At 43.4% G+C, this 26,454-nt stretch overlaps 1 protein-coding gene across 2 annotated transcripts in view; it reads left to right on the forward strand.

The window, feature by feature from the left end:
• Positions 1–26,454, forward strand: part of TRPC6 (transient receptor potential cation channel subfamily C member 6) — a 257,446-nt gene that overhangs the window by 204,643 nt on the left and 26,349 nt on the right. For both annotated transcript variants that reach the window (XM_073582937.1, XM_073582939.1), the window contains exons 7-9: positions 13,182–13,446; positions 14,758–14,953; positions 20,707–20,910. In XM_073582937.1, coding sequence (XP_073439038.1) covers positions 13,182–13,446; positions 14,758–14,953; positions 20,707–20,910 — 665 coding nt within the window. The remainder of the gene's footprint in view (positions 1–13,181; positions 13,447–14,757; positions 14,954–20,706; positions 20,911–26,454) is intronic.

Raw genomic sequence — 26,454 nt, forward strand, 5'->3', positions numbered from 1 at the left:
TACAAAAAATTGGGAGAGTTCCATATCCTAGCCATGTGTCATCGCTTAGGCCACATTCACGCATTCAGTATTTGGTCAGTATTTTACATCAGTATTTTACATCAGGACAATCAGAGGAAAAGTATACTATGCATCTTCTCGCCCAACCTCCACCAGTGACTCATTTCCGTCACATCTCCTCCAGTCCCTTTCCCCTGCTGTCACCCCTCACCTAACTAAAATATTTAACCTCTCTCTCTCTTCTGGTATCTTTCCCTCCTCATTTAAGCATGCCATCATGCATCCACTACTTAAAAAACCATCCCTCGACCAAAACTGTGCAGCTAACTATAGACCTGTCTCTAATCTTCCCTTCATCTCTAAACTCCTGGTACGCCTGGTCCACGCCCATCTGATCCGCTATGTCTCTGATAACTCTCTTCTCGATCCTCTCCAATCCGGTTTCCGCTCTTTACACTCCACTGAAACTGCCCTCACTAAAGTCTCTGATGATCTACTAACAGCTAAATCTAATGGTCACTACTTCTTGCTAATTCTCTTGGATCTCTCTGCAGCATTCGACACTGTGGATCATCAGCTCCTCCTCACTATGCTCTGCTCCATCGGCATCAAGGACACCGTTCTCTCCTGGTTCTCCTCCTATCTCTCTGACCGCTCCTTTACTGTATCTTTTGCTGGCTCCTCCTCCTCTCATCTTCCCCTTACTGTTGGGGTTCCTCAAGGATCAGTCTAGGCCCCCTCCTCTTCTCTTTGTACACTGCCCCTATTGGTCAAACAATCAGTAGATTTGGTTTCCAGTACCATCTCTATGCTGATGATACCCAATTATATGCTTCTTCTCCTGACATCACGCCTGCCTTTCTAGAAAACACCGGCGATTGTCTAAACGCTGTGTCTAACATCATGTCCTCACTATATCTGAAACTGAACCTGTCAAAGACTGAACTCCTTGTGTTTCCTTCCTCTACTAATGCACCTATACCCGACATTGCCATTTCTGTGTGTGGCTCCACTATTACTCCCCAGCAACACGCCCGCTGTCTTGGGGTCATACTTGACTCCGAGCTTTCATTCGCCCCCACATACGATCACTGGCTCGCTCTTGTCATCTGCACCTCAAAAACATTTCTAGAATTCGACCTTTTCTTACTTTTGACTCTGCAAAAACTCTTACTGTTTCTCTTATTCATTCTCGTCTGGACTATTGTAACTCTCTTCTAATCATTCTCCCTCTTACCAAACTCTCCCCCCTCCAATCTGTCTTGAATGCTGCAGCCAGGATCATATTGCTCGCCAATCGTTACACCGATGCCTCTACCTTGTGCCAGTCATTACACTGGCTACCCATTCACTCCAGGATCCTGTACAAACTTACTCTCCATGGCTCAGCACCACCCTACATCTACTCCTTTTGTTTCAGTCTACCACCCTACCCGTGCCCTCCGTTCTGCTGGTGACCTGAGGTTAGCATCCACAATAATCAGAACCTCCCACTCCCGTCTCCAAGACTATACACGTGCTGTGCCAATTCTTTGGAATGCACTTCCCAGGTCAATACCATTAGTCCCCAATCCCCACAATTTTAAGCGTGCCCTGAAAACTCATTTATTCAGACTGGCCTACCACCTCAACACATTAACCTAATCTATCCCTGTGTGGCACAGCCAAAAGTTTTTACCATAACCTGGTTCCCCGCATCATGTTCCCACATGCTTTATGCATCTATTAGCCCTCTGCATCTGTACTGTTACACACTTAACATTATGGCTGGTCCATACAATCAGGGCAACTGTTACCACCCACCTTTCGTGTCTACCTCTTTCCTCATAGACTGTAAGCTTGCGAGCAGGGCCCTCATTCCTCTTGGTATCTGTTATAATCTATGTGATTATTGTTATGCTGTAATGTCTATTGTCTGTACAAGTCTCCTCTGAAATGTAAAGTGCTGCGGAATATGTCGGCGCTATAGAAATAAAATGTATTATTATTATTATAAACCCGTCACCACTTTTGTATTTATCACCCACTCCTGGTTTTGTCTTACAAATTCTGATGTAAAAAAAACTGTCCAAATACTGAAAGTGTGAATGTGGCCTTACAAACATATGAATGCCCCTTTAAGGCAGGCACACACCATCATACAATACTTACGCATTTTCGTTATTTTCTAAGCAAATCTTTAATTATTTCCTAAGATTTAGCTACTGTGTGCGGTGAAATAAGCCTCGGCATCTATTATCCCGGTCTCTGGTAGAGAAGCAGTAACACAAAATCGTAAAAAGACTTTACAGATGTAATCTTTCCTTCAGAGATGCTTCTAAATGCAGAGAAGTGAACGGGCCGACAGTAAATTTGGGTTTATTTTTTGCTATTTCAGAGGCAATCAGTTTGATTGTGAATGTGCTAAAATTGTTTCGGAATGCAAATAAATTGTACACAATAAAGGAAAAAAAAATGTGATATAGAGAATCCAGGCAGTATGTAGCCACAAATGGCAAATTCATGCATTAATGCCTACAAGGTGCCGTCAAAAAACACCGTTCCATCCAGTCACATTTTGCTTAATTAATAGCCCCATTTAGTGCTCAGTTAAAATAGCCACAAACAGTTCAACCATTCAGTGCTGAAATACTCCCAGAAGTTAATTTTGGCACTAAACACTGCCCGTCTAGTGTTAATAGATTCTCCAGTTTTGTGTGCATGAACAGATTTCAGTTTATGTCCCTATTCAGTCCTCTTTTAAAGAAAATCCATCAGCAGTTTTTTTTCTTATGTAGTATAAGAGCAGCATGATTATTTCACACATCATTATGCAGAGGTTCAGAGCCTGATTCCAGCAATGTATCACTTACTGAGCTGTGTGTTGCTGTTGCAATACAATCAGTGTTTAATAAGCAGGAGATTATCACTACAGGACTAGGTGTCTTGTGCCTCCTAGTCAACTGCTCTGTGTAACTCCACCCCCCCACCACTGATTGGCAACTTTCTACCTATGCCCAGCGTACAGAGAAAGCCGCCAATCAGTGGTGTGAAGGCGGGGTTATACAGGGATCAGCATTCTGAGCACTACTAGACCTGAAGCAGATAAAACATGGATTTTATCAAAACTATATCATGCAGATCAGTAAGTAAAACATCAATGGAATCGGGGTATCGGCTCCTACAACATGCTGCTTTCAGACTACATAGCTATAAGCTGAGGACAGATTCCCTTTAATATCTCTGCTTAATGCTACCATATAGTGCTTATTTTATTCTGCAAAACAGTGTTCAGTAATACCGCCATTTAGCATGTTTTACACAAATATTTAGACTCAAATACTGTTATATGGTGACAAGCAATACCCACACAGTGCAGACATTTAGTGCTCAGATAATGCTAACATACACTGCTAAGTCATATTACCTAAAGTGTTCACATGCAGTAACTCTACTATATATTCTCAGTCCAGTTTTGGTAAGCTCTATAAAGCTGCTGTCATCATGGGCTGGAGTGGTTAACTTTACCCAATCACAGAACCCATGTGAACTATACCCAGTCACTGAACCTACAGTATGTGAACTATGCACAGTCACAGAACCCATGTGAACTATACCCAGTCACAGAACCCATGTGAACTATATACAGTCACAGAACCCATGTGAACTATACCCAGTCACAGAACCCATGTAAACTACATACAGTCACAGAACCCATGTGAACTATACCCAGTCACAGAACCCATGTGAACTATATACAGTCACAGAACCCATGTGAACTATACCCAGTCACAGAACCCATGTGAACTATACCCAGTCACAGAACCCATGTGAACTATACCCAGTCACAGAACCCATGTGAACTATATACAGTCACAGAACCCATGTGAACTATACCCAGTCACAGAACCCATGTAAACTACATACAGTCACAGAACCCATGTGAACTATACCCAGTCACAGAACCCATGTGAACTATATACAGTCACAGAACCCATGTGAACTATACCCAGTCACAGAACCCATGTGAACTATACCCAGTCACAGAACCCATGTGAACTATACCCAGTCACAGAACCCATGTGAACTATATACAGTCACAGAACCCATGTGAACTATACCCAGTCACAGAACCCATGTAAACTACATACAGTCACAGAACCCATGTGAACTATACCCAGTCACAGAACCCATGTGAACTATATACAGTCACAGAACCCATGTGAACTATACCTAGTCACAGAACCCATGTGAACTATACCCAGTCACAGAACCCATGTGAACTATACCCAGTCACAGAACCCATGTGAATTATATACAGTCACAGAACCCATGTGAACTATACCCAGTCACAGAACCCATGTAAACTACATACAGTCACAGAACCCATGTGAACTATACCCAGTCATAGAACCCATGTGAACTATATACAGTCACAGAACCCATGTGAACTATACCCAGTCACAGAACCCATGTGAACTACATACAGTCACAGAACCCATGTGAACTATACCCAGTCACAGAACCCATGTGAACTATATACAGTCACAGAACCCATGTGAACTATGCACAGTCACAGAACCCATGTGAACTATACCCAGTCACAGAACCCATGTGAACTATATACAGTCACAGAACCCATGTGAACTACATACAGTCACAGAACCCATGTGAATTATACACAGTCACAGAACCCATGTGAATTATACACAGTCACAGAACCCAAGTGAACTATGCACAGTCACAGAACCCATGTGAACTATATACAGTCACTGAACCCATGTGAACTACATATAGTCACAGAACCCATGTGAATTATACACAGTCACAGAACCCATGTGAATTATACACAGTCACAGAACCCATGTGAACTATGCACAGTCACAGAACCCAAGTGAACTATACCCAGTCACAGAACCCATGTGAACTATACCCAGTCACAGAACCCATGTGAACTATATACAGTCACAGAACCCATGTGAACTATATACAGTCACAGAACCCATGTGAACTATGCACAGTCACAGAACCCATGTGAACTATGCACAGTCACAGAACCCATGTGAACTATACACAGTCACAGAACCCATGTAAACTATACACAGTCACAGAACTCATGTAAACTATACACAGTGACAGAACCCATGTGAACTATATACAGTCACAGAACCCATGTGAATTTTACACAGTCACAGAACCCATGTGAACTATATACCGTCACAGAACCCATGTGAACTATATACAGTCACGGAACCCATGTAAACTATACCCAGTCACAGAACCCATGTGAACTATACACAGTCACAGAACCCATGTGAACTATATACAGTCACAGAACCCATGTGAACTATATACAGTCACAGAACCCATGTAAACTATACCCAGTCACAGAACCCATGTGAACTATATACAGTCACAGAACCCATGTGAACTATGCACAGTCAAAGAACCCATGTGAACTATACCCAGTCACAGAACCCATGTGAACTATACCCAGTCACAGAACCCATGTGAACTATATACAGTCACAGAACCCATGTGAACTACATACAGTCACAGAACCCATGTGAATTATACACAGTCACAGAACCCATGTGAATTATACACAGTCACAGAACCCAAGTGAACTATGCACAGTCACAGAACCCATGTGAACTATATACAGTCACAAAACCCAAGTGAACTATGCACAGTCACAGAACCCGTGTGAATTATACACAGTCACAGAACCCATGTAAACTATACACAGTCAGAGAACTCATGTGAACTATGCACAGTCACAGAACCCATGTGAACTATATACAGTCACAGAACCCATGTGAACTATACCCAGTCACAGAACCCATGTGAATTATACACAGTCACAGAACCCATGTGAACTATGCACAGTCACAGAACCCAAGTGAACTATACCCAGTCACAGAACCCATGTGAACTATACCCAGTCACAGAACCCATGTGAACTATATACAGTCACAGAACCCATGTGAACTATGCACAGTCACAGAACCCATGTGAACTATACACAGTCACAGAACCCATGTAAACTATACACAGTCACAGAACTCATGTAAACTATACACAGTGACAGAACCCATGTGAACTATATACAGTCACAGAACCCATGCGAATTATACACAGTCACAGAACCCATGTGAACTATATACAGTCACAGAACCCATGTGAACTATATACAGTCACGGAACCCATGTAAACTATACCCAGTCACAGAACCCATGTGAACTATACACAGTCACAGAACCCATGTGAACTATATACAGTCACAGAACCCATGTGAACTACATATAGTCACAGAACCCATGTGAATTATACACAGTCACAGAACCCATGTGAATTATACACAGTCACAGAACCCATGTGAACTATGCACAGTCACAGAACCCAAGTGAACTATACCCAGTCACAGAACCCATGTGAACTATACCCAGTCACAGAACCCATGTGAACTATATACAGTCACAGAACCCATGTGAACTATATACAGTCACAGAACCCATGTGAACTATGCACAGTCACAGAACCCATGTGAACTATACACAGTCACAGAACCCATGTAAACTATACACAGTCACAGAACTCATGTAAACTATACACAGTGACAGAACCCATGTGAACTATATACAGTCACAGAACCCATGTGAATTTTACACAGTCACAGAACCCATGTGAACTATATACCGTCACAGAACCCATGTGAACTATATACAGTCACGGAACCCATGTAAACTATACCCAGTCACAGAACCCATGTGAACTATACACAGTCACAGAACCCATGTGAACTATATACAGTCACAGAACCCATGTGAACTATATACAGTCACAGAACCCATGTAAACTATACCCAGTCACAGAACCCATGTGAACTATATACAGTCACATAACCCATGTGAACTATGCACAGTCAAAGAACCCATGTGAACTATACCCAGTCACAGAACCCATGTGAACTATACCCAGTCACAGAACCCATGTGAACTATATACAGTCACAGAACCCATGTGAACTACATACAGTCACAGAACCCATGTGAATTATACACAGTCACAGAACCCATGTGAATTATACACAGTCACAGAACCCAAGTGAACTATGCACAGTCACAGAACCCATGTGAACTATATACAGTCACAGAACCCAAGTGAACTATGCACAGTCACAGAACCCGTGTGAATTATACACAGTCACAGAACCCATGTAAACTATACACAGTCAGAGAACTCATGTGAACTATGCACAGTCACAGAACCCATGTGAACTATATACAGTCACAGAACCCATGTGAACTATACCCAGTCACAGAACCCATGTGAATTATACACAGTCACAGAACCCATGTGAACTATGCACAGTCACAGAACCCAAGTGAACTATACCCAGTCACAGAACCCATGTGAACTATACCCAGTCACAGAACCCATGTGAACTATATACAGTCACAGAACCCATGTGGACTATATACAGTCACAGAACCCATGTGAACTATGCACAGTCACAGAACCCATGTGAACTATACACAGTCACAGAACCCATGTAAACTATACACAGTCACAGAACTCATGTAAACTATACACAGTGACAGAACCCATGTGAACTATATACAGTCACAGAACCCATGCGAATTATACACAGTCACAGAACCCATGTGAACTATATACAGTCACAGAACCCATGTGAACTATATACAGTCACGGAACCCATGTAAACTATACCCAGTCACAGAACCCATGTGAACTATACACAGTCACAGAACCCATGTGAACTATATACAGTCACAGAACCCATGTGAACTATATACAGTCACAGAACCCATGTAAACTATACCCAGTCACAGAACCCATGTGAACTATATACAGTCACAGAACCCATGTGAACTATATACAGTCACAGAACCCATGCAAACTATACACAGTGACAGAACTCATGTGAACTATATACAGTCACACAACCCATGTGAACTATATACAGTCACAGAACCCATGTAAACTATGCCCAGTCACAGAACCCATGTGAACTATACACAGTCACAGAACCCATGTGAACTATATACAGTCACAGAACCCAAGTGAACTACACACAGTCACAGAACCCATGTGAACTATGCACAGTCACAAAACCCATGTGAACTCTACACAGTCACAGAACCCATGTAAACTATACACAGTCACAGAACCCATGTAAACTATACACAGTGACAGAACCCATGTGAACTATATACAGTCACAGAACCCATGTAAACTATACCCAGTCACAGAACCCATGTGAACTCTACACAGTCACAGAACCCATGTAAACTATACACAGTCACAGAACCCATGTAAACTATACACAGTGACAGAACCCATGTGAACTATATACAGTCACAGAACCCATGTAAACTATACCCAGTCACAGAACCCATGTGAACTATATACAGTCACAGAACCCATGTGAACTATATACAGTCACAGAACCCATGTGAACTATATACAGTCACGGAACCCATGTGAATTATACACAGTCACAGAACCCATGTGAACTATATACAGTCACAGAACCCATGTGAACTATATACAGTCACGGAACCCATGTAAACTATACCCAGTCACAGAACCCATGTGAACTATACACAGTCACAGAACCCATGTGAACTATATACAGTCACAGAACCCATGTGAACTATATACAGTCACAGAACCCATGTAAACTATACCCAGTCACAGAACCCATGTGAACTATATACAGTCACAGAACCCATGTGAACTATATACAGTCACAGAACCCATGCAAACTATACACAGTGACAGAACCCATGTGAACTATATACAGTCACAGAACCCATGTGAACTATATACAGTCACAGAACCCATGTAAACTATACCCAGTCACAGAACCCATGTGAACTATACACAGTCACAGAACCCATGTGAACTATACACAGTCACAGAACCCAAGTGAACTACACACAGTCACAGAACCCATGTGAACTATGCACAGTCACAAAACCCATGTGAACTCTACACAGTCACAGAACCCATGTAAACTATACACAGTCACAGAACCCATGTAAACTATACACAGTGACAGAACCCATGTGAACTATATACAGTCACAGAACCCATGTAAACTATACCCAGTCACAGAACCCATGTGAACTCTACACAGTCACAGAACCCATGTAAAATATACACAGTCACAGAACCCATGTAAACTATACACAGTGACAGAACCCATGTGAACTATATACAGTCACAGAACCCATGTAAACTATACCCAGTCACAGAACCCATGTGAACTATATACAGTCACAGAACCCATGTGAACTATATACAGTCACAGAACCCATGTGAACTATATACAGTCACAGAACCCATGTGAACTATACACAGTCACAGAACCCATGTGAACTATACACAGTCACAGAACCCATGTGAACTATGCACAGTCACTGATCCCATGTGAACTATACCCAGTCACAGAACCCATGTGAACTATGCACAGTCACTGTTCCCATGTGAACTATATACAGTCACAGAACCCATGTGAACTATTTACAGTCACAGAACACATGTGAACTATACACCGTCACAGAACCCATGTGAACTTTACCCAGTCACAGAACCCATGTGAACTATACACAGTCACAGAACCCATGTGAACTATATACAGTCACAGAACCCATATGAACTATATACAGTCACAGAACTCATGTGAACTATATACAGTCACAGAACCCATGTGAACTATATACAGTCACAGAACCCATGTGAACTATTTACAGTCACAGAACACATGTGAACTATACCCAGTCACGGAACCCATGTGAACTATACACAGTCACAGAACTCATGTAAACTATACACAGTGACAGAACCCATGTGAACTATATACAGTCACAGAACCCATGTGAATTATACACATTCACAGAACCCATGTGAACTATATACAGTCACAGAATCCATGTGAACTATATACAGTCACGGAACCCATGTGAACTATATACAGTCACAGAACCCATGTGAACTATATACAGTCACAGAACCCATGTGAACTATGCACAGTCACAGAACCCATGTGAACTATACACAGTCACAGAACCCATGTAAACTATACACAGTCACAGAACTCATGTAAACTATACACAGTGACAGAACCCATGTGAACTATATACAGTCACAGAACCCATGTGAATTATACACAGTCACAGAACCCATGTGAACTATATACAGTCACAGAACCCATGTGAACTATATACAGTCACGGAACCCATGTAAACTATACCCAGTCACAGAACCCATGTGAACTATAACCAGTCACAGAACCCATGTGAACTATATACAGTCACAGAACCCATGTGAACTATATACAGTCACAGAACCCATGTAAATTATACCCAGTCACAGAACCCATGTGAACTATATACAGTCACAGAACCCATGTGAACTATATACAGTCACAGAACCCATGCAAACTATACACAGTGACAGAACCCATGTGAACTATATACAGTCACAGAACCCATGTGAACTATATACAGTCACAGAACCCATGTGAACTATGCACAGTCACAGAACCCATGTGAACTATACACAGTCACAGAACCCATGTAAACTATACACAGTCACAGAACTCATGTAAACTATACACAGTGACAGAACCCATGTGAACTATATACAGTCACAGAACCCATGTGAATTATACACAGTCACAGAACCCATGTGAACTATATACAGTCACAGAACCCATGTGAACTATATACAGTCACGGAACCCATGTAAACTATACCCAGTCACAGAACCCATGTGAACTATAACCAGTCACAGAACCCATGTGAACTATATACAGTCACAGAACCCATGTGAACTATATACAGTCACAGAACCCATGTAAACTATACCCAGTCACAGAACCCATGTGAACTATACACAGTCACAGAACCCATGTGTACTATATACAGTCACAGAACCCAAGTGAACTACACACAGTCACAGAACCCATGTGAACTATGCACAGTCACAAAACCCATGTGAACTCTACACAGTCACAGAACCCATGTAAACTATACACAGTGACAGAACCCATGTGAGCTATATACAGTCACAGAACCCATGTAAACTATACCCAGTCACAGAACCCATGTGAACTCTACACAGTCACAGAACCCATGTAAACTATACACAGTCACAGAATCCATGTAAACTATACACAGTGACAGAACCCATGTGAACTATATACAGTTACAGAACCCATGTAAACTATACCCAGTCACAGAACCCATGTGAACTATATACAGTCACAGAACCCATGTGAACTATATACAGTCACAGAACCCATGTGAACTATATACAGTCACAGAACCCATGTAAACTATACCCAGTCACAGAACCCATGTGAACTATACACAGTCACAGAACCCATGTGAACTATACCCAGTCACAGAACCCATGTGAACTATGCACAGTCACTGATCCCATGTGAACTATATAGTCACAGAACCCATGTGAACTATTTACAGTCACAGAACACATGTGAACTATACACCGTCACAGAACCCATGTGAACTATACACAGTCACAGAACCCATGTGAACTATATACAGTCACAGAACCCATGTGAACTATGCACAGTCACTGATCCCATGTGAACTATACCCAGTCACAGAACCCATGTGAACTTTGCACAGTCACTGATCCCATGTGAACTATATACAGTCACAGAACCCATGTGAACTATTTACAGTCACAGAACCCATGTGAACTATACCCAGTCACAGAACCCATGTGAACTATACACAGTCACAGAACCCATGTGAACTATATACAGTCACAGAACCCATGTGAACTATATACAGTCACAGAACTCATGTGAACTAAATACAGTCACAGAACCCATGTGAACTATATACAGTCACAGAACCCATGTGAACTATTTACAGTCACAGAACACATGTGAACTATAACCAGTCACAGAACCCATGTGAACTATGCAGTCACAGAACCCATGTGAACTATATACAGTCACAGAACCCATGTGAACTATGCAGTCACAGAACCCATGTGAACTATACACAGTCACAGAACCCATGTGAACTATGCAGTCACAGAACCCATGTGAACTATACCCAGTCACAGAACCCAAGTGAACTACACGCAGTCACAGAACCCATGTGAACTATATACAGTCACAGAACCCATGTGAACTATTTACAGTCACAGAACACTAGTAAACTATACCCAGTCACAGAACCCATGTGAACTATATACAGTCACAGAACCCATGTGTAGAAGAGATGGGAACAAAGTAAGTTATGTCCTCTCCCCACCCCAAAGGCTCCTGGATGAGTATCAAATTTATGTTATCACTAAAGGGGTTGTCTGATAATAACTTATTGATTTGTGTGAGTCATTACACAGGGTCCTGCACTGATTTTCAGAATGAAAAGTTTTTATGGCTCATGGGGCACTTTTGTCCTGGTTACAAAAATAATCAGCAGGTCAAATGGCAGTCCACCACTCTAGTTAATCTCTTGAGCCTGCCATAAAGAACACTTATCAGTCCCATAGACAATGAATGGAGTTGAAGTCGAGCATATGCACAGGTGCTATATTCTACCAGGGATAAAAGTTTTGTCAAACTGTGCAAGTTCCAGGAGTAGGACCACTGCTGATCAATAAGATCCTTTTTATAGCTATACAATGTTTGCCAGCTTCCCTGGAACATCAGGAAGACTCCCATAAAAAGTGTTGGGCTTTCCGGACTCCTGGAAGAGTTGGCATATCTCCAGCTTCACCAAAAACTCTCAGACATCAGCTCTTCTAGAAGGTTTCTTGTGCGTGACACCAGGATATTCTGTCATCAGACAGGGCCGCACATCCTTGGGGGTGGATTATGGGGAATGGAACTGCCATTGAAGTGTGTGGTTTGGAAAAATGGCGCATAGTCATGAAAACATTTTGGACTTCCCATAGGATGTACAAAAGAGTATATAAGTGCAAGGAAGCATAGAGGCATAGAGAGGACTGATCAGTAACCCAGCATTCACTGCATATGCCCAACGCGCGTTTCGCCTGTGCTTTGACAAGTTCCTTGACCAAATCATGGGTGACCAAAAAAGACATTGTAGTCATAAAGATATGGTTGTTTTGCTTTATTACTTTTTATCATACATCCCAGAACTTATTTTTACCATATTCTCCTTCTAGCTAGAATAAAATGGCTGCCGTCAGATCCCCAAATCATCTCTGAAGGCCTATACGCCATTGCCGTTGTTCTCAGCTTTTCCCGGATCGCCTACATCCTTCCAGCCAATGAAAGCTTTGGGCCTTTACAGATATCGCTGGGAAGGACGGTGAAGGACATTTTCAAGTTCATGGTGATCTTTATTATGGTGTTTGTGGCTTTCATGATTGGAATGTTTAACCTCTATTCTTATTATCTGGGAGCCAAGCAAAACGATGCCTTTACCACGTAAGGGTTTATGTATTTTATTACTTTGTGCTTGTAATTGATTCTTTCATCGTCACTTCTTCTTTGATATGTCAATAAGTATGGAAAATGGGAGATATATGAACATCTGTTTTTGTTGTCCATAGCAACCAATCACAGCAGAGCTTTCGTTTTTCAAAAACGGAGTGCGAAATGAAAGCCGCGCTCTGATTGGTGGCTATGTGCAACAAAGACAGATTTCTGGAATTCCTCATTTGAAAGGAGCGATGTTTGAGCCTGCCCACTATTGCTCCAATCATTGTCTACGGGACTGAATGACATAGCAGATGAATGGAGCAACAGTGCTCATGCTCAGCAACAGCGTTATTCAAAAAGGGGACTCCAGAGCCCCATTCTTAATATCTAAGGGAACGAACTCCCAGAGATCGGCAACAATGAAAATGGTGAGGAGCCGAAATACAAGGTAATGGTAGAAAGTTGCTTCAAGAGAATGTGCTGTCAGAAAATGACCAATGGTTTAAGTAAAGTTTTTATGTTAATTTGTTTAATTTTTATTGTTTGTTTCTTTCATGCCACTGTATAAAGTAGATTTTAAAAAAATATTTCATACTGTCCACTAGATCTAACATTAGACTTCTGCTACCTGTTGAGCAAATGGATATTAGCAGCAGTAACCTAACTCAGACCCTATTTGTATAGAAGTGTTATCTGAGTATGCTCTACACTGTGCACCGGCCATTGTGAAGGGAGGGGAAAGAGGTGACGTCACCTATTGTGAATGGTGGATCCCAGTATCTACTGTATAGAGAGGGAGGAGGTGAGCTGTGACATCACCTATTGTGAATGGTGGATCCTGTGTTATCTACTATATATAGAGAGGTTGTCAGTCATTGTACAGGAGGAGGAGGAGGTGAGCTATGACATCACCTTTTGTGAATGGTGGATCCTGTGTTATCTATTGTATATAGAGATGTTGTCAGTCATTGTACAGGAGGAGGAGGAGGGGAGCTGTGACATCACAAGCAAACACCAAAGTTTTCAGGGAATCAGGGTGAAAAAAAAAATAAGAGCTGATCCTCTTTAAATTAAAAATTCAGCTGCTTTCAATAAAATACTCTACTGTTCTCCGAGAGCAGGATGTGGTCAACGATCGTTACAAACCTCATGAAGCAATCCTATGACATTATAATAAAACCTTTAGGGGGCAGGCGGGGCACATGTGACCACAGACCAAAGAAAATTGCAATTACAATGGACTGAACATTACTGATTTTCCACAGAGAGATTATAGCCTGATTAAGATTTTCTTCTTTTTTTTTTTTTTCTTTTAAGAGTTGAAGAAAGTTTTAAGACTTTATTCTGGGCTATATTTGGACTTTCTGAAGTGAAGTCAGTCGTCATCAACTACGGACACAAATTTATAGAAAATATTGGATACGTCCTCTATGGAGTGTATAATGTTACTATGGTAATCGTTCTATTAAATATGCTAATTGCCATGATCAACAGCTCCTTCCAAGAGATTGAGGTAAGCGTGGCATGTGTGGCATACAAACTGTATAAACAATACTCATATGATGCAGTTAATTGTAAGAGGGTTGAAAAGACCCTCTAACAAGAGACATGGACATTGTGAGAAGCTATGATTTATGTTACATACTATGGTGTTATTACTTTAGTTGGGCAAATGACCCTTTAAGACTCAATAAAATTATTTTTCTGCTGCACCTGGGAAGTAGATGTGTAATTTTTGGAGTATTTTGAAGGAACCAGTGAATGTTCAGTGATGCAATGAGGCTGCTACCTGGCTTACGTGGATTGATGTTACTGTATAGAGTACTTGGAAGTGTTACTCTTTATGGGTGAGGTAATTGGTTCGCCCTCCCAGGGCTGTGGGGTACTCGGTACCGGGCTGGTGTCAGGGGAATGTGTCACAGGAGCGGTGACCCGGTCCGTGGCCCTGAGCGCCCAAGTAATGGGGGAACGTAGTTAATGGAATGGAATAGTTTGTGACGCCACCTGTGGTGCTCGGCAAGGGAGGTGTTAAACCGACGCTGCATGCAGATCTGCTGGGACTGATGGTAGGGTGCAGCAAGGATTTAAAAGCTCCCAACAGGTGAAGCTATAGTCCCAGGGCAGTGTAGAGGTGATTGGCACGGGGATGTAGCAGTGCCGTAAGGGCAGGAAGCAGAAAAGACACAGCGGGGTGCAATTTCTGTACTTTTACTTGATGACTGCAGTCCAGCGTCCTGATTACAGATGGTATTGGAGCAGGCTAGCCTGGAAGCAATTCAGGGATTCTCTCTCAGCAGACGGGCTGTGCAGTCTCCTTCCCTAGCGCTCGTTTGAATGAAGTACTCTAAGTACTAAGTTACTCTGAAGTTCCTCCTGTCAGATGTTCCCAAGAACCTTACTTGCACGGCAGACAGCTGTAGCCTCTCTCGGGGACTCCTCTCTTGAGTCCTGGCTCACTATCCAAGCTGCTGTTGTGCCTCAAGTCTTAGATGGGAGTAGAGCATTTACAGCCTCCTACTCCTCTGGTGTCTGTTGCAGGACCGTTAGTATCCGTACAACCGTGGAGACCAGGCTCCAGTTCATGCGCTCACTGTGAGGGAGCTCTCCTTTCCTAGCTCAACCTCCAGCTTCTCTCTCCACATCTGCACACTTCGCCCTCCGCAGACTAACTACCACTCCTTCCTCTTGGCCCTCAGAGAGCACTCCTCCCCTAAATCCTGGATCAGAGTTCCCCCTGCTGGCCTGGAGTGGAACTGTGTTGCATGTATGGATTGACTGCGAGAGAGACCCATCATTGCCTCCAAACCTGGCATTACCCTCCCCTGGAGGAAGGCAAAGCCACTGTGGCGGCCATACTCCTTGGGGCGCCACATTTGTGTTGTCTGGATGATTGACTGCAGAATGAGTTGAGAGCGCTGAAAGCGCACATGGCGAGATGGGTTAGGTAGAAATAGGGAAAAGGATGCACACAGAAAGTACAACAAAGGATAAAGATTAGTGATGAGCGAGTATACTCGTTGCTCAGATCTCCCTGAGTATACTCGAGTGGTCTCTGAGAATTTTGGCATGCTCGGATATTTAGTTTTAGTTAAAATACTCGGAGACCACCCGAGCATGCTCGGGGAGACCCAAGCAACATTGCTACTCGCCCATCACTAATAAAGATCTTTGTTTCCCTCTACTCATGGTCAGTTGCAGAGAGCATGTGATTGGGTTGGAGCCCATGGTTAAGTTGCAGAGGACATGTTATTCGGTTGGAACGCACTGGTCAGTTGCAGAGGGCATGTGATTGGGTTGGAGCCCATGGGTCCATTGAAGTGGGCATGTGATTGGGTTGGAAACCACAGGTCCATTGCAGTGGGCATGTGATTGAGTTGGAGCCCACGGGTCAGTTTTAGAGAGCATGTGATTAGGTTGGAGCCCACTGGTCAGTTGCAGAGAGCATGCGATTGCGTTGGAACACACGGGTCCATTGCAGCGGGCATGTGATTGAGTTGGAGCCCACAAGTCAGTTGCAGAGGGCATGTGATTGGGTTGGAGCCCACAAGTCAGTTGCAGAGGGCATGTGATTGGGTTGGAGCCCACGGGTCCGTTGCAGGAGGCATGTGATTGGGTTGGAACCCACGGGTCCATTGCAGCGGGCATGTGATTGGGTTGGAGCCCACAAGTCAGTTGCAGAGGGCATGTGATTGGGTTGGAGCTCACGCTCAATGAATAGTCCACATCTGAACAAAGTAAAGGACACATGCACTTTTAATGGAGTGCTGCCCCAGGTTTACAGCGGGAAAATTGTCTCTGTGAACTGTCAATGTATGGAAGACCAGCCAATCCATAGGAGAGGAGATAGATTAGCTGGACGCTGGGCATCTCTGACCTTTCCCGGAGCAGGCGCACTGCAGTACTTTGCTCTGCCCTTAACAGGGCAGAGAATTACGCCTACGCAGTAGCGCGACATGAAGCAATGAGGAGGACATCATTGCTAGAAGATGGGAGGCGCTTGACCCGGACCTGCGACACCCATCGGACCGCATTGGACCGCCCCCCCTTCCCCGCGTGAGTATAATAAAACGTATTCTTCTTATCTTTTAGGTCGGACCGGGGCCTTTTCTACAGCATTATAGAATGCTGTAGATAAGCCCTGAAAGGCGGTGGCCGCATCTTATAGTGGCAAAAAGAGGTGACGGGTGAACTTTAAAAAAGTTTTCTCAAATAATCTTCCTTCATCAACTCAGAGACATTATAAGAGACACATTCGTTCCATAACCTGTCTGACATGGTTGTCTCCCTGTGCAGAATGTGATATAATTATACAAGCGCAATTCTAATCTGCCATCGTCTTCAGCTGAAGAAGTGACAGATACATGTCATTTACCAAACACTTCGGGGATTATTAATCAGTCCCCAGTGCGGAGAATGACACACACTGATCACATCATTAGAAGATACTTTCTGTCCCTGCTCCCTTCTCAGATGAACTAAAAATAATTGGTGGCACTTTATAACATACATACAACATCTGAAAAACAAAAAATAACCGCTGTCCTGTGATTTACCGCCAGGAACATGTAACCAATCGCTCATTGAAGTCTTTCCCGACTGTTGCAGCTCCATCAGTGTCTGCCTAAAACAATGGTGCAAAGTGACGAACGTCAATAGGAATCATCAGAACATAAAGCCCTACATTGGTAAAAGGAATACTCTATATGTTGCCAAGAATGTGGAAAGATGAAGAGGTAGAAGTGGATGTGTCTCATAAACAGCGTCTGCAAGGTATCAACCAGAAAATACATCCTTTATCAAAGGGAAGCTTCAAAACCGTGCGTGCTGGCACCTCGTCCAAAAATTATCACACAAAATAAACAGTTTTAGGCTTGGTATCAGAATTTGAACACATGTTAGGCTGTTTGAAGTTATTTTTATTTCCTATTAAAGGGAACCTGTGACGTTGGATAACTCTACTAATGGACCTATCCATTAAAGTAAATGGCTGCCCACTCTCCGCAGTCCCACAAGCTCGCTGCCTCGGGGAAATCCTTGACACTGATCTCTTTCAAACCACATATCCAACCCCTATCCACTTCCTGCCGACTTCAACTCAAAAATCTTTCACTGATCCGTACATTCCTCAAACAAGAATCTGCAGAAACCCCAGTCCTGCCCTCATCATCTCCTGCCTTGACTACTGCAACCTCCTGCTCTGTGGCCTCCCCTCTAACACTCTCGCACCCCTCCAATCTATTCTAAACTCTGCTGATCTACTAATCCACCTGTCCCCCCGCTATTCCCAGGTCTTTCCCCTCTGTCAATCCCTGCACTGGTTCCCCATTATCCAAAGACTCCAGTTCAAAACCCTAACCATGGCATATAAAGCCATCCACAACCTGTGTCCTCGTCTCTCGATACTTACCTGCACGCAACCTCCGATCCTCACAAGATTTCCTTCTCTAATCCCCTCTTATCTCCTCTTCCCACAATCGCATACAAGATTTCTCCCGCGCATCCCCCCTACTCTGGAACTCTCTACCACAACATATCAGACTCTCACCTAACATCGAAACCTTCAAAAAGAACCTGAAGACCTACCTCTTCCGACAAGCCTACAACGTGCAGTAACCACCGATCGACCAAGCCACTGCACAACCAGCTCTACGCTCGCCTACTGTATCCTCACCCATCCCTTGTAGATTGTGAGCCCTCGCGGGCAGGGACTTCTCTCTTCCTGTAGCAGTCGTGACTTGTATTAAGATTACTTTACTCGTTTTTATTATATAAACCCCTTTTCACACGTAAAGTGCCATGAAATAAATTGCGCTGTAATAATTATAATGATAACTTGCAGTTATAGGGCTAATATGCAGGTTAGTAACGTTAGAAAGGTTCCGAGCCGTTGTATTGAAAGTGTGGCACCTGGGAGAAAATTAACTTTATTCCTTCTGGGAGCCGCCTGCTTTCAGTCATGCAGGCGTGCTGATGCGGTTACAGTCACCGCTCACAGCACTGTGATTGCAGCACATCAGTTTAGAGCTGGCTGTCAGTCAAAGTACTGTGGTGTGCTTACCGCTGTCGCTCACAGTGTTATTAGCCGTGACTGTAGCCACACTGGCATGCCTGTATCACTGAAATCCGGCGGCTCCAGGGAGGAATAAAGTTCTGTCGTGCATCATTTTCAGCCATATATACCAACTGGAGGTGGTCAGCAAGATTTCGCCTACTACGTCTTGCTGCCTGCCTTAAAGGGGTTTTCTGGTTTTAAAACGGCTGTGCTGTGTGAGGATTCTCCGGTGTCAGCACAGGGAACAACGTCATATGAGCGATATACATACTTCTGGCTAGAAACAGTCTAGTTCAGAGCTGGGCAAACTGTGGCCTGCGAACCAATCGGCCATCTGGTCGTTCCCGTCCAGCCCGTGGATCGAGACAGCTGAACAGCTGAAAACAGTGGCCCACAGGTCGCATCACACCCTTGCCGCCCCCTGCTATCACTGCTATCTTCAACCTCGAGATGCAGATAGCGGGGAATACATTGGTGGAGGAAGGAGCTCTCTGGCGTGGGTGTCTGAGACAGCAGACGCGATGACCTCACTTCATCGTTTCTGCTGTGCAAAAAGTCAGTGCACCCGAGACAGGAGCAGAGTGTCAGTGGAACATGAGTAAGGTGCGCATGTGTTGTTTTTTTTCAATATGTATATGGGATGTTTGCATGTATATTGGAGGCTCTGTGGGGGCCGTGCTGTATATAGGAGGCTTTCTGAGGCTTATACTGAATTTAGGGGGCTATATGAGGGCTGAAATTTTACATAAAGGGCAATGTGGGGGCTCACCCCGTATATAGAGGGCTATATAGTGGGCTGAATACTGTATATAGGGAGCTCATTCTGTATATTGAGTCCATGTGTATATTGTATATTGGAGGCTACATGGGGGCTCATATTATATACAGGGGTGACTCTGACTCTGTGACTGATGCAATATTTTTGCAATTTTCATAAATCTAATATTTTTTGAATTCACCAACACCTGAGAATTAGACTTACTGTAACTTCGATTCACATGGAATCAATTCGACAGCTTTTATTAAAATAAACAAACGCCATTTTCCTTTGCGTGATTGTATAAATACATTACGAAATGTGATATAAAATTAGTGCCAGTAACATAGTGTTGTCCACAGCCGGCCATCAGATTTTGTTTGTTTTTGGTCTGCCCCAATTTTTATACAATCACCATTGTATTAATAGTTTTACACTTTATGTTTATTTTTTGCAGGATGACGCTGATGTAGAGTGGAAATTTGCCAGGGCTAAGCTTTGGTTTTCGTACTTTGAGGAAGGAAGGACTCTTCCAGTACCATTCAACTTGGTTCCAAGTCCTAAATCATTTGTTTACATTGCGCTGAAAATAAAATCATTCCTTCCTTGGATATTGTCCTGCCACTCCAAAGGTTTACAGGAGGACTCTGAGATGAACAAGGTATACGGGGGATATTTTTGGTTACTTTTTTTTACTGGTATTTTGTCTGTGATTTACACTTTACAAATGAATTATTATAATGTATACAGGCAGGGACAAATCTAGGGGGACGTCAGAGGGGCATGTAACTCAAGAACTGAGTGCCACAAGGAGCTTCTGTTTTCTTCGGCTGAGAAAAGCTGAACTATGACTATGAGACACCTGATTTTTCAGTGAATCCATATGCAACTGACTTTTTAGAATATAATAAGCAAAATTAGTTTTTCGATCTTCGGCTTTTAAGTGCATTGATTCGGTCATCTCTAATATCCCAATTGTCTGACATCAATGTGAAAATGTTATTAGGGTTTCCTGCATCCAGGAAAACATCCTCTATTAGAGTCTTCCAGAAATATCACTGCTCTTACTTTAAAGAATCCCGTCCTATTATGATAATGAAACATTCTCAAATTAAAATGTAAGGATGCCTCGTGTCATGGTTACAGGCCTAAGCCTGAGAAGATTGTCAGATAGAAATCTGTAGTGGCCTATAGGCACATTTGGGAAATAGATACCAAGCCCTTTTTGTCCTGGGTGTCAAAACCTGTCACCATAATATGGGCCCATTTTGATATTTGATACTGACCCCCCAACTCCTACTGGCCACCCAATTAAAGAATTGTTTGGGAAGAGTAACCTATTTTTAAAAGTCCTCTGTCAGCACAAAAATTACTGTTAAAACCAAGCTCAGGTGCTCGGTAAATCCTTGGTGTGGCCAAACAGTTCAGTGTGCCATCCCACCGACTTGTTTTCCAGCTGTTCCCTCACTTGTCTGGCTCCTTTTAAACCAAAACTGTCAATAAACAAGACGGTGGGAAGGTGTACTGAACTACTTGGTCAACCAGAGGCATAGCTAGGGGTTCAGCTCAGAGGGGGCGAAACATCTGAGTGGGCCCCTAACCTGTAATCATAATTACAGCTACGGTGGCGCAGCCTAATCGTAGCTATAGTGGAACCTCAGCAGATGACCGTGCTGTTACTGTAAAAATATCTTTACAAAGACCAAGATCTATATTACGGCCATATGGTGACCATACAGTCATCCTGCTGAACATGTAAGAGATTATAGTACAGTTACAGATGGTGACTTACAGCTCATGTTCTTTCTTATGGTATCATTCACTTTTCCATCTTGCCCAGACCAACATGACGTTTTCTCCAGCCAGGACTCGTCTGCAGAGATTACAAAACAGACACATCTGACTTCTCACACTTCCAGCACCGTCCCCATTTATTTTCGACTTGCATAAACTCCTCATCCTCCTGTCTCTCAATGTCATAACTCTGTTGTCATATGTACCGGGGCCAGGGGCTTCTTCTCTGTTCCTAGCTATACCTGTTCCCCGAATTACTTCTAAAATGCACGGACTATGTACATTGCTGAATCCGCCTTTAATCTGTACCTTCCCTCACCCAGGGAAATGGGTAGTAGAAGTTTAGGAAAATACACAAGGCAGACTACCAAGGGAATGCGTAAAGGAAAATAGCAATCACACAAATAAGCACTCACAAACAACACAGTGGAAAACCAGAGAGTGAAGGAAGGAAAAAACTAAATATGAGAGGATGAGGAAATGCACACCACCGAATCACCAAGTAAGTCTTTTGAACAACACTTCAAACAGCTCTTCAAACAACCAACTAATCCAGCTCCAGAAACAGGCAGCAAGAAACTAATACTGTCATCCCTGTTAGCCAGAGGCCAGGATATGTATCAAAGGGGAGTGGACAACACTGAATAGCTGAGATTATCCCCTACACTGCTAGCAGAAACCTGAACAATTTAATATGATGATGAAGTCCTTCTAATCAGTGGAAGTGCGGTAAATCACACGCTGTGGTCTTCTGGCCCCACCCTGTCATGGTAAACCTATGACTTCCCAATACTTAGCCGCTTCTGCCTTATGTGTCCCTGTGACTGCACCTGCTGTCTGGTACAATAACGTCCCTCTTACTGCCCCACATAATAATGCCCATCACTGTGCCCCATACGTAGTAAGAATGCCTCCTTGGTGCATTCTAGATGGTAAAATTGCACCTTAGAAAAATATTAATACACTGTGCAAGTGCCCTAGAAAACAGTGTCCACATTTTGCTCCTCTGCATTAGACCACAAACTGTATAATGGCCGCTGCATTAGTCCACAAGCTGTATAATGGCCCACACATTAGTTCCCAACCTGTATAATGCAGGGGCCATTATACAGCTTGTGGTATAATTCAAGGGCCATTATACAGCTTGGGACATAATGCAGGGGCCATTATACAGCTGGTGGACTGATGCAGGGGCCATTATACAGCTGGTGGACTAATGCAGGGGCCATTATACAGGGTGGGCCGTTTATATGGATACACCTAAATAAAATGGGAATGGTTGGTGATGTCAACTTCCTGTTTGTGGCACATTAGTATATGGAAGGGGGGAAACTTTTCAAGATGGGTGGTGACCATGGCGGCCATTTTGAAATCCGCCATTTTGGATCCAACTTTTTTGTTTTGCCCATTCTGCAAATTCAGCGTGCCGATCTTGCATCAGTCGAACATCCCTTCGGCGGATATAAGCTACTCACAAATGGCAGCCTTACAAAATCCAGCTGCTGCAGCATCTCAACGAGGATGACCCAGATCAGCGTGCTGAATTTGCAGAATGGGCAAAACAAAAATTGGAACAGGACTCTCAGTTTACACAGAACATTATGTTCAGTGATGCATACTTCTGGCTAGAAACAGTCTAGTCCAGAGCTGGGCAAACTATGGCCTGTGAGCCAATCGGCCATCTGGTTGTTCCAATCCAGCCCGTGGATTGAGACAGCTGAAGGGCTGAAGACAATGGCCCACAGACCGCATCACACCCTTGCTGCCGCCTGCTGTCACTGTTATCTGCAACCTCAAGATGCAGTTAGCGGGGAATACATTTGTAGGGGAAGGAGCTCTCTGGCGTGTGTGATGCGATGACCTCACTTCATCGTTTCTGCTGTGCAAAAAGTCAGTGCACCTGAGACAGGAGCAGAGCATCAGAGAAACATGAGTAAGGTGCACCCCTGCATTAGTCCCCAAGCTCTGTAATGGCCACTGCTTTAGTCTCTAAAATGTATGAGGGTCCCCCCACACTGATTCAGGGTCCTCCACACTATGTATAAGAGTCCCCCATTGTGTATGATGCCCCCACATCACACCAGAAGTTTTAATAGAAAAAAAAATCATATACTTACCTAAACCAGGATACTGACAAGTCCAATGTCAAGGTAATGCAGTCATAGTGCCGACGCACTCTCAGAAAGTCAGAGACCAGAACGCAGCGCAATGACCTCACCGCACCGGGACTCTAATGTCCTGCGTGTGCATCGGCTCCTTGCTGTTTTGTAGACCCCAGGCTTAAAATAGCCTGTGATCTACAGAAAGTAGAAGCAGTAGTGTAGAGAGATCATGTCTTCCTGCTCGACCGCAGGGCCAAACTGTATTGGCGTGCTGTCCATGCTGATTAGTTAAGGGTAGTGTAGCTTTGGGTGGGCTACTCTGAGAATGGGGCTTGGGGCAACCGCATGCTCTGCCCCCACGGTAGCTACACTACTTCACCCATCGGTTCACCGCCTGTGCTTGGTTTGAACATTTATTTTTGTGCTGATGGACCCCTTCAAGTGGTCAAAATTGGCTGAAAAGTAAAAAATGATGCAACACTCACCTTACTGGTCTTCTGCAGCTCCCTTCCCAACCCTATGCCGATCTCTGTCTCCTGCTGTAGTGGAAAGGTCCTGACTCAGGGACATGTGACCACTTCAATCACTGGCTATAGCCGATCCTTGCTGTTACCAGTGATTGGCACCAGTAGTCACATTATCAATGGAGCAAGAAAAGGAGGATGTCGGGGGACCGCCAGTGTAAGATCGACATGGGACTGTTGAAGTTAATATTGCCTTTATCTACCATTATAAAAAAAAATCACTTCCCAGATAAGTTTTATTTTTTTTTAAATTACACCCTACCCAGCTCTTGCTATCCCCTATAAACCTTTGCGTTGCGGACAAAGCCTTGAAAAGTTCGGAGCCTTTTTATTCCCCAAACACATTGCGATTACAGATGAGATCACTTCCAGTCCATTCTTATCTCTATAGAACATCTCTCCACCGAACACAATGACCGTAATTACTTGACTTGTCTCCGCGCTGAACCTTGCACCAGCGTTGGCCGAAGGAAATGAGTGGCCTGCTTGGAGAACCTCTGACGTTTGATCACCATGCAGTGGTCCAGCTGTATTTGTTCTCTGCCGTGTAATTAAAATCAGAGGCTCTTGTGTTCACAGACCGTCACGGCTTAGAGATTTGGTACAATTCTATCCTGTTTTTAGTTTCGAGGGATCATATCTTACAAAAGGGAAATGGATGTGATTGCCGCTCTCCATGTGCCAGGCTGGCTGGGGTCACGCTGAGCACTTTGATATTTAGTTTGGTTACAAAGAACATTATCCGCCTCAGGAGTTTGTTTGATGTTTTTTTATTTTTTTTTTAATATTTCTTTTTCTATTTTTTTTTCTAGTTTATCGCTGAGAATCTTTTATCTTGCAACTACACAAATACTAATTCTCAGACTCCCATATAAGACCTCGCAGACGTATTACACAAGCTCTCAGTTGGATGGAGACAGTTGTACGGTGACATTGTCACTCTGAGTGGTGCCATTTATCGGTTTTAGCCCCGATTCATTATTGCACTTGTGCCTTTTTTTGTTGTTTTTTATGCTTGTTTTTAATTAACCCCTTTCTTAGAGGCTATCTTCTACAGTACGTATTCACTTGTTTGTTTCGTTGGGAAGTTTGGACACTCTTATCAGCTGTAAGTGGAGGGAGGGGTTCCAACAGAACTTGACAATCCCCTTAGAGAAAAGGATGACCTGAGCTAGTGTTCCCTTTTCCAGGACAGCCTCTGTGGTGCATACACCTTTGGATATAAGTAGAGTTGAGCGAAATGGGTTGGTCAAATTCAAAAGTCGCCGACTTTCGCTAAAGAGTGAGAGAGAGTTTTCGCGCACTTTAAAAAAGCGGTCCGGCATGTAGGTGTGTTTACTGTCCTCGACTCCTGTCGACTTTGCTTCCCCATTGACTTGCATTGGGTTTCGTGTTTCAGTCGGACCTTCGACTTTTCCCCATAGTCGGCCGATTTCGTTAGACTCGACTTTTGAGAAAGCCTTAAGTTTAATGAAACCCGACTCGACCCGAAAAAAGGCAAAGTCGCTCATCTCTAGATATAAGACATTTGTTTTTCAATTCTGCCATAGCGTGAAATCTGAATGTTCTCCTAGCTACTCAATAAATTATTCATTTCCCATTGAAAAGTCTGTTAAATCTTGTCCACATAGCTAAAGAGAGGATGATATCTGTCAGCCGCCATTGTCTGTTACTAGGCTTATATCTGCACCCTAATGTGAGATGTGATGAATACAAATGCTATGTATTTAATGAGGATATTGAATAAGATTCAGTTTATAGCCCAACGACAGTGATTAGTTTTCA

This window comes from Dendrobates tinctorius, unplaced genomic scaffold, assembly GCF_039654945.1.
Source record: "Dendrobates tinctorius isolate UK_male_01 unplaced genomic scaffold, ASM3965494v1 ptg000075l, whole genome shotgun sequence".
Taxonomy (NCBI): domain Eukaryota; kingdom Metazoa; phylum Chordata; class Amphibia; order Anura; family Dendrobatidae; genus Dendrobates; species Dendrobates tinctorius.